The sequence below is a fragment of the Mustela lutreola genome, chromosome 9, assembly GCF_030435805.1.
Source record: "Mustela lutreola isolate mMusLut2 chromosome 9, mMusLut2.pri, whole genome shotgun sequence".
In the NCBI taxonomy this organism is placed as follows: Eukaryota; Metazoa; Chordata; class Mammalia; order Carnivora; family Mustelidae; genus Mustela; species Mustela lutreola.
Genome location: NC_081298.1, coordinates 106,370,003 through 106,383,239, shown reverse-complemented (window position 1 = coordinate 106,383,239; position 13,237 = coordinate 106,370,003). Strand labels below are relative to the sequence as shown.

At 42.1% G+C, this 13,237-nt stretch overlaps 1 protein-coding gene across 4 annotated transcripts in view; it reads right to left on the bottom strand.

Moving 5' to 3' along the window:
• Positions 1-1,267: 1,267 nt before the first annotated feature.
• Positions 1,268-13,237, bottom strand: part of KDM3A (lysine demethylase 3A) — a 53,876-nt gene continuing 41,906 nt past the window's right edge. For all 4 annotated transcript variants that reach the window (XM_059188305.1, XM_059188306.1, XM_059188307.1 and 1 more), the window contains exons 19-26: positions 12,450-12,621; positions 9,980-10,067; positions 8,959-9,089; positions 5,262-5,381; positions 5,041-5,180; positions 3,176-3,352; positions 2,928-3,062; positions 1,268-1,979 (exon numbers count right to left, since the gene is read on the bottom strand). In XM_059188305.1, coding sequence (XP_059044288.1) covers positions 1,899-1,979; positions 2,928-3,062; positions 3,176-3,352; positions 5,041-5,180; positions 5,262-5,381; positions 8,959-9,089; positions 9,980-10,067; positions 12,450-12,621 — 1,044 coding nt within the window. In that variant the 3' untranslated portion in view covers positions 1,268-1,898. The remainder of the gene's footprint in view (positions 1,980-2,927; positions 3,063-3,175; positions 3,353-5,040; positions 5,181-5,261; positions 5,382-8,958; positions 9,090-9,979; positions 10,068-12,449; positions 12,622-13,237) is intronic.

Genomic DNA, 13,237 nt, shown 5'->3' with positions numbered 1-13,237 from the left:
CCCTCTCACCATCCTCTCGGCTTTCAGTCCCTGATCACCAGATCTGTTATTTTTTTGGTGTCCTGCTTATCAGTTAACATCTCTTTATAGAATCCTATTGTCCAATGCTGTAGTCTGTATTTTTACCAATCTCCCAGTTCATAAAAGAACTTTTTTTTGTTGTTTAAATCAGCTGCTAAGTTTCTTACTTTAACTGTCATGTCTCATTTCTATAAATTCCATTCAGCTTCTTCCCATATCTGGTCATTTCTGGAAATCACATTTTTCCATCATATTCCTCTACTCTCATTTAAGAAGAGCAAACATTTCAGAATATAAAATAACACTGGATCATTTCAGTCTGTAAACCTCTGCAGGTTTAATATGGCAATCTGAAGGCCCTTGCTGACTCGCGCAGGGTGGCTTTCAGTTTTCGTATTTGTTGTTATAATGTATTTGATTGTGAATAACAATCTTGGAACTGTCATTCCCTTGAGGCCTGGCTTAAAGCTGGTTTCCTTTATAAATGACCCAAGTTTTCCTATTCCAGCTGAGGGAAATTTCTAAGTAGCAGTCCCAATTTGAGAGCCAAACCTGCAAAAGAACTTCTGATAAATTCCCAGGGAAGATATTTCCCACTGATATGGGCAGATACGTCTACCTACTTTTTCCAGGAAATTTATGTTTCTCAAAGTTCATCCATTACAGGTTTTAGCTTGAAGACGGGGTTGGCATTAGGCAGGGATCTTTGACCTCCTACTCTGAGCACATACGAAAAAAACCCACGCTCTAGGCCTTGTCTCTACTACTCGATTTCAATTTCATTCCTTTTCTTTAGTATAACTATAGGGAGGGAGATACAGAAAGGTGGCTTCTTGATGAATTTCTTCCATCAGAAAGGACTATTTTAGGTACTGCCGTTCTAAAACTTCTAATAGTCTCCTTTTCATTTGTGAACTCTTACTTTATGAAAGGCCAAAAGAAAGACAATGTAATTCAATCGCTTTGAAATCCCTTTTTTGAACCATTTAACCAATCACTGTTATTTTGTTGTTAACTTCCACTACAAATTTAGCTAACTGGTGATGTTTCTTTGCAGGTTTCTACTTCGTTGGGAAGAAACTTATGTCCATGTTAGCATTATTATAATAATCCCAAATCACTATAGCATCTAATTTCGTTGCTTTTAAGATGTGCTCCTGAAGCAACCTCTTAGACTTGTAACATTTGAGAAAAGTGTGTTAAACCTACAACCAGAGGATAATAATGCCAATAAGTAGAGTCAAAATATTATAGGAATACTTTAATGCAAAATGCTTAACACTTAAAATTAGCAAAGCTTCATTTAAATTAAAACTCCATTGAACTAAAGAAAGATGGTTAAACCCAAGAATCGTACAGTAGTTGATTTCTGCTATCTAATGCCAGTCCTAATGCAACACAGCAGGGACTGCACCGTGAGCTGTCGCTTCCTCCATTGCTCATCTGAGCCCTACGGGGTGAGGGAGAGGGTACTCAGACACAGAACAAAATACAACCAAATAAACTGCGCAGTGATTCCTAATAATAATAACCCATTCTGACTAAGCTGTCCACCCAACAGCTGGGGAGTAACTGCAGGTACTGTTCCCGAGCGGATACGAGGTTTTGTTTTTACAGCATGGTAGAAGTTCTGCACTAGGTGGAAAGTCACAGTTTAAGGATGCATGTTCTGTAAATAGTTCCTAAATATACACATTTAGTGTGTGTAAACACTAGAAATATACATTAGACAGAGTACCCTTACCAGTTGGGTACAGTTTAAAAAAGAAGATGAGGTAACATGAATCTCAAAGTCCACAGGAATCCTGCCTGAAGAGTTTGAACAGCTGCCAGTAATTCACTTCCAATGTACAGGGGTTAAGGCGTCTCTGGGACCCCTAGGGTTTGCCAAAACTGGATTCACTGGCTTTCAGCATAGCAACTGCATCTTTCACTGCATGGTAGATCACATTCTTCACCTATAAGAATGGCAGAAATTATGGTAGGTTATCACTAAATCCACAATCTGTCACTAAGACTACATATTTCCTCTGCCAATTTTACTACCATTCTCTCTAAAGTTCCAACTTGGAATTCAAAATGTCAGTACTTAAAAGGGACCTACACTCCTTTAGGCCAGTGTCTCATACACATTTTAAACCCATGCCTCCTTTTCCCCCCTTCCATAGGTTTTGATGTCCCATGACCCTGAGCCTGGTGAGTACAGGGAGAGGCAAGCCCCAAGGTACAATTTTTCAAAACTTGTATATTCCCCTAGTTTTCCAAACATAAAACTACATTACATAACTCACTATTGAAATCATCTTTAAACCTACTCTCTGAAATCTTCTTTGGATCCCAGAGATTCTGTTCTGCTCTACTCAAGGGTGAGAACACCACAGCACTAAAAGTCTTTGTTCAAGACCAATGTCTGGCAGTTGAGCCAGCGTCAGAAGTCAAATATGTATTTTTTTCTTTCTTTAAGATTTATTTGAGAGACAGAAAGAGCATGTGCACTCAAGCACAAGTGGGACAGAGGGAGAGGGAGAGAATCCCAAGCAGACTCTGCCCTCAGTGTAGAGCCCAGACATGGTCCTCAATCTCACGACCCTAAGATCACAACCCAAACTGAAACCTCAGACACTTGACCGACTGTCCCAACCAGGTCCCTCAAAGATCGATTTGTTTTAATTACCCAAGTGTTTCTCTTGGGGCATAGTCCCTTAGAGTATAAACCAATCACAAACCAAGATGAGACTTCCTCTATGTTCATTCCTCCTTGGCCTAAGTAGACAGTGAAACTACACATGAAGCCAATTCAACTCATTATACCCAGTGTGACACAGTCAAGTTCACTGACTCTCTTAGGTCAGTAATGGGCCATGAAGCAAGAGAGAGAGAATGCCAAGAATCAGTGATATTGTTACCTGTAATTTATCTTCATGATTGGTATGAGTCTGTGACAGATAACGGAATTCCTGAGTAAGCCAGAAACAGTGTTTAACATGCTCTGGAGAAACAAAATCTTCAGCCACTTTAATACAGCTATATAAGTTATGAACCTGGAAAACACAAGTTACATGTAACACAAGTAACACACATGCAAAAAAAACCCACAAGTAACACACATGCAAAAGATCTTACAGTGTAAAGAGAATAAAGTAATGTTTCTTGCCTGATGTGGAGCTCCCGCTGGGATAAATACCACATCCCCAAGAAACTGTACAATAGCCCAGCCTTGAACTCCATACTCTTGATGAAGACGCTTTCTTAGTGATCGATCTAAATACCAGCTCTGATCATGAATGGGATCATGATCTGCTGGGTTTTCTTGACCTTGCTCTTCTGATACCTAGAATACATTTGAAATATTATGAAACTGAGTAACACATTGAGGCACAATAAGGGCATTCCCCCACTCCCTGCCCCAGGCCCCCAGATAGTGTGGGCAGACAATAGATGTCATCAGGCCTTCCTTAACAGGTACCCCACTGGCAGAAAGAGACAAGTAACACTCAAAGACATTAACTGAAAGAACCAGGAGAAGATTGAAAGAAAATGTGACTTTCCCTTCTGTCATTTCCAACACTCTCTGACTGGCAGTCTACGTTATTTTTCTAAATACTATGTTTGAACAATAGTTTGGTCTAAACTTTTGAACATAAGTAGGCTCGAGTTCCTTAGATATAGACTTCCTGTATAGCAGCTATTAAAAATCTATAATCATTTCACAATCCGAGTCACTGAGCAGTCCTAAAGACAGCTACAGATTAAATATGTTTATTCTAGACACAGTATTTGGCAGCAGAGACCCACAAACTCAGGGAGATGCTATCAGAGGAACAATATGGTGACCAGCAGGTTTTGGAAGAGTGAAATTATCCTAAATCAGAAACAGCTTAATTCAAACCAATGCTGGTTAAGGACCTACCTGATACCAGGTAACAGGGTAGGGTGTTCAGATCTGATCCTCATGAACAACTAAAGAGTATCAGCCACAGATACCCTGGCTGATAAAAACCGAATGCACCCATCTTTCCAGTTGCCTAGAATTTCCACACACAGGCCTTGCTGAACAAACTGACAACTACTAGAAACTTGGAATCTTAAAAGCCCCGGTATTCCTCTTTCCAATGTCCCTTTGCAAGCTAATGGCCACAAGTAATGCCTGAGGCTTTCCTGACCTACTACTAAATGAGGGTGGATAAAACCCACAGGGACTTTAGTAACTCACTCAGAACACAGGCATCAAGGGCCAAGGAATTATACATGAATTTCTGAGGTACTCAGATTTTTAAAGCAGTAAAAATAAATAGTTGCTAAACAATCGGAGGAACAAACTTGGAGAGCACAAAAATCACCAAATGCACTATAATGTAGAACACAGTCATAGGGACACGTGGGTGGCTCAGTGGGTTAAAGGTCATGGTTCCAGGGTCCGGGATCGAGCCCCACATTGGGCTCTCTGCTCAGCAGGGAGCCTGCTTCCCTTCCTCTCTCTCTGTCTGCCTCTCTGCCTACTTGTGATCTCTGTCAAATTAATAAATAAAATCTTAAAAAAAAAAAAAAAAGCACAGTCGTAAGATAAGGTCCTCTTCTCAGAGGTGTGCGCTTGATCATTTAGAAATCTTTGTTCCAGGGGCGCCTGGATGGCTCAGTGGATTAAGCCGCTGCCTTCAGCTCAGGTCATGATCTCAGAGTCCTGGGATCGAGTCCCGCATCGGGCTCTCTGCTCAGCGGGGAGCCTGCTTCCCTCTCTCTCTCTGCCTGCCTCTCCATCTACTTGTGATTTCTCTCTGTCAAATAAATAAATAAAATCTTTAAAAAAAAAAAAATAAATAAAAAAATAAAAAAAAAAAAAAAGAAAGAAATCTTTGTTCCTCAGCAACCAGCTTCAGCCTAGTCAATCTGACACGAAGAGATTAAACTTTTGAGGTTATGGTTATTGCCCGACAGCCAGTCAGTTCTCCACATGGAGTAGTTTCTAAGAGTGCTATTCTCCATGCCTGTCTTCATAAGCCATAGGACAGAAAAGCATACCTTTTTAAGGAATTCTCGTATTTTCTCCGTGTCCTTTGCAGCATATATGTGCCAGAGGGCTCCTGGCTTCTCTTTTCCTTCAATAAATCGCTTTATTGTGAGTTCATCAGAATCTCCATCTTGGATGGTTTTAAGGACTTCTGGAGCAAGGAAAAAAGCAAGTATCAGACCACAGTCTCCAGATTACAGATTAAGTCTCATTTCTATACTTAGCACCCTACCTTCTTCTTGGTCACACTGTCCTTTGGGAATTCCCACATACACCATAACATTAGCTGCATCAGATACATCTAAGTGAAGATTTGTTGTTCCGTATTTCCTGTCTTCTGGAGTAATTAATCCTGTCAACAGAAAACACCTTAAATTTATGAAGGCTGCCACTGTCTCTCCCACTTCCTGGGAGATATCTGGTCACAAAATTTAAAAGCTGTCTCTTATATAAATCATGTAAAAGAGAACAATATTTAAGTTATGTTACCCTTTCAATTTTGCAAGAAAATAATCTCATCAAATAGTTAATTATAAAAATAAAAAGCCAAGTCCTAACACTAGGACTTGTTTCTGATGATAGGCAAAGTAGGTCCTTGATAGACTCTCCTGCGAAGAACAACTAAAAATCCTGGGTGAAATCATTGAAAAAACATTCTTTTAATGAAACAGTGTGGCGGCAAGAAAAGAAGAAATACTCATAAACCAAAAAACTGGAAAGCAGGACTCGGGAATGGTGAAGTGGCTCCTCAAGCTGGAATCTGCCGAAAGGACATGTGCTCAACCAGTTCTCAAACTTTGGGTGTCACAGCCTAGAGTGCTCTGGGGCAAAACATAAGGCCCAGGGCCCACTCCAGATGGGGAGTCTAACAGAAAGCCCCCTCACATACGCATAAATCTGGAACCTCGAATGGCTATACACTCAGAATAAGAGAGAACACTGCCCAATCAGTTCCCTTGGGTTCCCTCAACTGTCCAAAAAAAAAAAAAAAAGGTGGGGAGGAGGGTAGTGAGCCAACACATGAAGTCCTGGTTGGTGCTCATAGTCTGAAATTTTCATCTCTTAGCCCAGGAAAAGACTTGCCTTGCTCAGCAGTCACCCTGAGGCTAACCAAGGGCTGTGGTCACCGTGGACAGCCCACCCTAACATGTATGGGCAGCAGAGAGAAGTATGGCTCATAGGGGGCAAGCAGAGGCCATCTGCTAACCCACCAGCCCCTGAAACAGCTATCAGTTATTTGGAGGAGGCCAAGGGACTTCCCTCCGGCTTGCCAGAGCCTTGCAGTTTGAGGAGCAGCTTGACACAGGAGAGGGCACCCTGTAACTTCAACCTGGGGCGGCAGCCTTAGGAGCCCTGTACTGTAGTGATTTCCTTTCTTTCCATTTAGCCAAACTATCTGTCCTAGGAGAGGGCTGAGCATTAAGTATTTAGGCAAAATCGAAGGATATGCTTTAAAGGGGATTTGTTCTAAAATGATGAAGGAAAAACAGAATGGGAGGGAATAATGAGACAATCATGGCAAAAAAAACTGATAGCTGCTATAACTGGAGGTTAAGTATATGGGGAGTCACTGTATTAGACTCCAAGTTCTGAGTGCATTTAAGAAGGAAAAGCAATTAACGGCATAGAAGGAAAATTATTGAAATGGACAGTTATAAATGACAGCATGGATGATTACCCAAAAGTCTGATTCTATTTATATAAAGCTCAAACAGGTTAAAACCGAAAAGAATATTCTGCGAGAACACAAGCATACGGCGGTGTTACAAGCGTACAGGCATGCTGAGCACAAACTGTAGGAGCACAAACCCTGTGCCGGGAAAGGCAGGCATGAGATGGGAGGAATGGGAGGAAGAATGAACAGGTCTCAGAGCTCGGTCAGGCTGCCTGCTCCTTGGCCAGTGCCAAAGGGAGGAAAAGCATTGTGACAAACAAAGATGGAAGCAACACCTACCCAGCTACCAGCCCAACACTCATCCACAGGCAGCTACAGGCGACTGCACGCTGCTAAAACGGTCTGTAAATGGAGAGTCTAAACTCCAACAGAACCGAGATTATAAAAACATAAAGGTCCCAGGGAAAGGATTCCTGAACGTAACACCATGGACAATCATGAAGACCACACGAGCAGACACAATGGGGACTGCTGGGTGACAGCACTGGGGTTCAGGGCAGAGAGCAGCAGAACTGGCCTGAAAATCAGGAGACCCAGCGTCCTAGTCCCAGACCTGCTACTGACGGACCTAGGTACGTCCTGAGCAGGTCACTGTCCCTGCCACTGTCCTGAAGTCCCTGCCCCCATGGGTAACACTGGTGGTAGTACTGGGGATGGAGAGATGCTGACTCTCTCTCCAAAGAGCTTTTTCACCCTACTCTGCCTGAGGACTCTCAGCTCAATCATTCAACCTCTGAAAATGAACATATTTCATATTTTCAATCCCTACCTGCTAACTCTGGACAGGAACAAGAGTAACACTGCCATCTATCTGTTCTTGTCTATGCTGCTAAGCTGTTTAAACCAGGCCGACAATTAATTCTGGAAACTTCTCAGGTAACCACTTCTACCCCATAAAGCTTTAAGAGCATACAAAGCATGGATAATCATTATGCAACACTATACCATTTACTTTAGTGGAAAAATACTTTCATTCACATAAGTTTACGTAAATATCTGCTAGAAGCAGAGTACGTCTTGAGACCCCAACCAACTAGCTGCTCTGCAGGGCTTGAGAGAAGGAAACTCAGCCAGTGAAAATGGTACAGGCCCACAGCGTACACAGGGCTCTCCAAACTGAAACCTGACATGTAAAGGGAATACATCAGGGGACTTCACCTGCTATGTCCTCTCTCCCAATAACAATAAACAATTCCTCTCTCCCACAGACCGTTTTCTCACCCTACCCTCGCAGAATGTTCTCAGACATCTAAGCTGTGGGAGCTCAAACATAAACTCCGTTCTTAAAATGTTCCCTGACCCCATCCCAGGTGGATCCCTGGACTAACTCTACCATAACAGAAGAACTGTGGGGCTGAGATCCAAGGCCCTGCTCTTCTCGGCCCCCAACAGTCTCTGGAGAACATGGCAAAGATGCCAAAGGACTCTGTCCTTTTTTTAGGGGGGTTGTCAGCCTCAGGACCGAGAGACTGGACTTTAGAGTAATTATGGGAGGACAGAATAAAATTGAAGTAGTAATTTCTAGAAGGACTGGGAAAAATGGGGTCCAAATAGTATAAAAGACTAAAGCAAAGTCAATAAATGATCCAAACAACTGAAACTTCATTCAACAATCCATCAATAAACAATTCCTTCAAAACAGCCAACTATAGTTAAGATCTAAATAAAGACCCAACAGAAAACTGGTCAAGGTCACAGCAATAAAGATGAAACACAACTCTGGTTACCGAGGAAATCAATCTCTATCCTGTGCAATCCCCCTTGCTGGATAGTTTAGGGAGTCATGCCTACACAACAGAAATCCAATTCAGAGGGTGCTTCTGATACTAACTTAAGTAACAAACTACTACCCCCAACATGGGAGTATTTAAGTGTAGCAGATGTTGAAATAGCTAGAATGCTAGCAGACTGACTTTAAAATGAGTAACAAAGTTACATGAATTTAATGATGTACCATACAACCACCAAAATTAAAAACTATTAAGCAACACAAAGATTTTTCAATAGAACGAGGTGTAGAAAAGAGAAAAATAAAAAATCGCACACATCCCTACAACTGCAACTATGAAAAGGAAATACACCTACACGTGGAAAAACAATGAAAGGAAATATGCAAAAATGAAGCCCACTGCTGTGTGAAGTGTTAGGACTATAGAGGTCTTCCATTTCCACCTTCCTCAAGAGCAATTTTCCAAACATTTTGACAGGCTCTATTTCCGTTATAATTTTTTCAAGTTAGCCATTTCTTTCTTACCATAAGCATTATACATCTTGGGACCGAGATCTGGCCTCACAAAGTAGTTAGGCAGCCTGGAGGCCAAGTTTAGTTTGCCATCTCTCCTTGTGTACTCAGGCAGTGGAATATTGGCCATCAGATCATCAAACCTGGAACAAGAGAACAAGCATTTGCAAAATAAGCTTGCCTTATCTATGGATAAGGATTAGATAAGGATCTAATCCATCACTGTATGATCTGTTTTGTTCCTTCTTACCAAAAGGAACAAATAAAAATATGTGCAGTTGTAAAGATGGAGAAAGCTTTCCCTGAACAATATTTAAGAGTAGAATTACAGTAGTTATGAACGAAGATAACGTCTTTCTCTCACACATCACCCATCTTTATCAAAATGATCTGGAATATTTCAGACAAAAGATGTGAGCAGTAACTTCCTGATAAGAAGTGACCCTCAGGGATTTATTATTTATTAGTTCTAAGGATCCTTTCCAAGGTTCAAGCTCAAATCAGGAAAATGGAACTACCAATTCAGCTATCTTGTTATTTAATGCACTATCATTACACTGAACCCTGATAGGTCCAATCCGAATACTGCCTCCAAGTCAGAGGCGCACACCTCATTTGGCCTCTTCTCTGGCACAGCACTAAAATGGAAATGTGTGAAGCTTTCATTGGCCAAATCTCATAGTAACTTCTTTATCTTATTTAAAACACAGATCTTCAAAGACTATAGTCTAAAAATAAAATATCAGCACCAGTAAAAGTATTCCATATTTCCAACCACCCCCCCACTTTTTTTTCTGAGGGAGAACACAAGAGGGGAGAGGGTCAGAGGGAGAAGCAGACTCCCCACTGAGCAGGGAGTCCAATGTGGGACTCCGGGATCATGACCTGAGCCAAAGTTAGTCACTTCACCAACTGAGCCACCCAGGCGCCTTCATCTTCCCCTTTTGAAAAACTCTTTTCTCACCACCTCAAGAAGAATTTATCCTATCAAGTCAAGGACAGAATCATCCCTCCCCCTGGCCAACAATCATACCTAGAAGGCATCATATCTCTAAAATCCTCTCCTGGTGGCCAGTCCTTAAGTTTCAACACCATTGGTTCTTTTTCATTTTTCAAGCGGTCTGAAAGGTAACCAGAATTACTGATTTGTTACTATTCATAACTCAGAAACAGACCAAAATAAAGGCAAATTAGCATTTTATGCATAACAATGTGAATAAAATTCTTGTCTGCAAAATCTTCATAACCCGATACATTTAGTACACAGTTTAACAATTCCCCGCCTGCCAATTACCAACTATTACATTTCTACACTGCCCAGAAACCCATTCATACCTAGGAGGCAGCACAGAAATAGCAAAATAAAAATTACAATCTAATCTTTTCTAGATGTTTATTAAACTGCTGCTCCTCATTCTTTGAGATTTCAGCCACCCCCTTTTGCCCATTACACACAGTTGGGTGTTTTGACAGTTGTCTCTCAGATCCAGCATTTTCCTAATATACAGCATTCTGGAAGAAGAGAGCAGCTCCCTAACTAATAAACAGCAATGCACTTTAACAATAAGAGGTCACAAATGTTTAGGAGACAAGGTTTTCTAAAGCTACTATGAAATAAAAATGTCTGGTCTTGCTCAAAGAGACTGAAACTAGCTGATGCTCTGTCCAGGGACAAGTAGGGCCAATAGCACCACACGATTTAGTCAGAACTATTACCTGCGGCAAATAATGCCAAGGAACCAAGATCCAAGTTCTGATCGAAAAAGACATTGATAATTACAATCAACAGCAATGACAACTACTATTTCATTTCTTACTGTGCTCTAGTGTCTGCCAACTGTCTTAACCATTTAATCCTTACAACTAAACCCGATATCCCAATGAGATTAGGCATCATTTAATATTCCTATTTGGGGACAAGGAAACTGACAGACACACCCAAGGTCATCCAGCTACTAAGTGGCAGAATTGGGATGGAACCCAGGTTTGACTTCAGACCCCGTACTCTTGAGGACTAACATCTGTGTAATGTTTTGTAGTCAACCAAGTACTGTCCCATAACCTAGTTTAAATAAATGCACACTCCAGGAAGAAACAGAAAAATACAGGGTAACAGTGTGTGTTCAGAAGAGCAGCAGTATGTCACTGTGGGTGGGGTGCTGGGGATGTGCGCAACAGAATCTTCAGCGTAGAATGGGCAAGCTATAGTTGACTTGGAGCTGTTTTCACCATCGGCCAGCATGAGGAAGCTTGAGTCTCAAGAAAATTAAGCTACCAAGCTCCTATACACCACAAGGATGTATCAAGAGACGGAACTTGAATTCAGGCCTCAGTGGAAAGCTTCAAAAGACCTGCTGTCCAGACACAGCATTTAGAGGTTGCCTCAGCTGCATAGAACTGCCGCACTAGGTCAGGTCCTTTTCCCAGGACACCAGTATCTACAGACTGAGGGAGACAGGGGGACAAAGGCCCTGCCATGTCCCACTTCAGCCCAGTCTGAGACAATGAAGGTTAATACTTGTTTCAGAACTCCCTGCAAGACTGGCTGAGGATCTGAGGAGCCTGCACTGCAAAAGACTCCTTTCCCTGCTCAGTTCTTCTTTCTCCTCCTTTGTTTCACAGATGCTGATCCCTAAGTAACCATCTTCTGCCTGAAACTCCATTTCAGCAGCTACTTGTGGAAAACATCTTTACACTTTATATTAAAAAGTCAGCCATAACTTCGTTATAAAGTTTATTGAAGGTATGAACTATAATCTGTAAATGTGGGTAAAAAGGAGTAAGGAAGCAGTAGATTAAAGGTGTAAGTGTGTCTAAAAAAGAGAGTGATGAATGAGGGAACTTGAATTATTGAGCATCTGAAGAATTAACTGGTCAAACCTTCCAGTGGGGATGGGGGCCTGGTTTAAATAAATGCACACTTCCAGTGGGGATGGGGGCCTGGTGATGGTGATATGAATCCTGGTAACAGTTTACTGATGGGCCAGTACGCAGAAAGGGCCAAGCCTCAGGACCAGACACACAAGCTCCCAGTGGAGGTGCAGCAGGCAGTGACCAGGATACCCGCCGTGTTAAGTGAATTCACATTCCCTGGCATCTTCAGGTCCACTTAACTTGTTCAACAGGAGTTAAAATGTTTAAAGCATAAAAGGATGCATGCATGCAGGTCAAACACACATAAACCCACCAGCCTTGAGTCACAAGCCCTGGCTTTGTGCTCTGCTCCCCACAGGCACAAGAGAAAGCATAGAACACCTGTCACAGGACAGACGTGGCGCCACCTGTAGAACAGATGCCCGAAACCTCACCTAAGGAACCACAAAGTGAATGCTGCCTTGGTTCTAAAGCATAATAAACTTTAAAAAGGGGTGGGGGTGGAGAAGAGGTAAGACACGAATTTTAAACTCTAACTCATGGAGTCGTCACTGAAGGGCTTCAGACTCCTGCTACTCCTGTGCCCTCCTTTTACATCCTAACTCCCTTCGAAGGTCTTTCATACATACTTGGAACATCTTCAAATCCATCCCAAAAGTCTCCTACTGTGGCTCCAGTGATGATTTCATTGGTCCTACAGTTAACCAGGTCGACTTCCTGATTCCCAAACTCTTTCCTGAAGGATTCAGGTTTCCAAAGCTCAGAGTTCAATTTATGATGCACTCCTGACACCATCACTGGCTAAAAGAAGAGAATGAAGACTTTAGTTTGAACTCCCCCAGCTCTGTCCCCAAACCAAAGGCAGCCCCTTTCCAAACAGCTGCTTGTTCGTTTCTCGGTGACTGGTCCTCAGTGGCAGATCCTGAGGTGATAGCTTAGTGCTCTGAGCTCCCACAGCACCGCTTGTCTTCATGTACTCCTTCCTCCTTGCTCTCAAACTACATTAGTAAGCTTCCAGAAGCAAGGAGCCCATCTTCTGATTCGGAGGCCATCACTCACAGAATACCAACACCAAGGATCAGGACCAGGCAGGGAATGTAAAGGAGGGACAAAGGTGGTAGGACTGTCCTGTCCACAAGGGGTGCTGCCAACGGTCTCCAGCCTATTCCTGTCAGGCAGGAATATGGACCTGCAGTTGCCAAGACAAGCCAGAAATCCCAATCTTTACATGAAATAGCCTAACTAAAATATGGAGAAGTTCAATTTTTTTTTTTTAAACTTTATGGAATCCAAACAAAACATGGCTGGTAGATTGCATTCAGCCTATTGTCATCATCATGAGCTAATCTTACCTAGTATACAGGGCTGAAAAATTATGTGGGAACTTCTTCTTGGTTAAATACATATATTTCTCTAT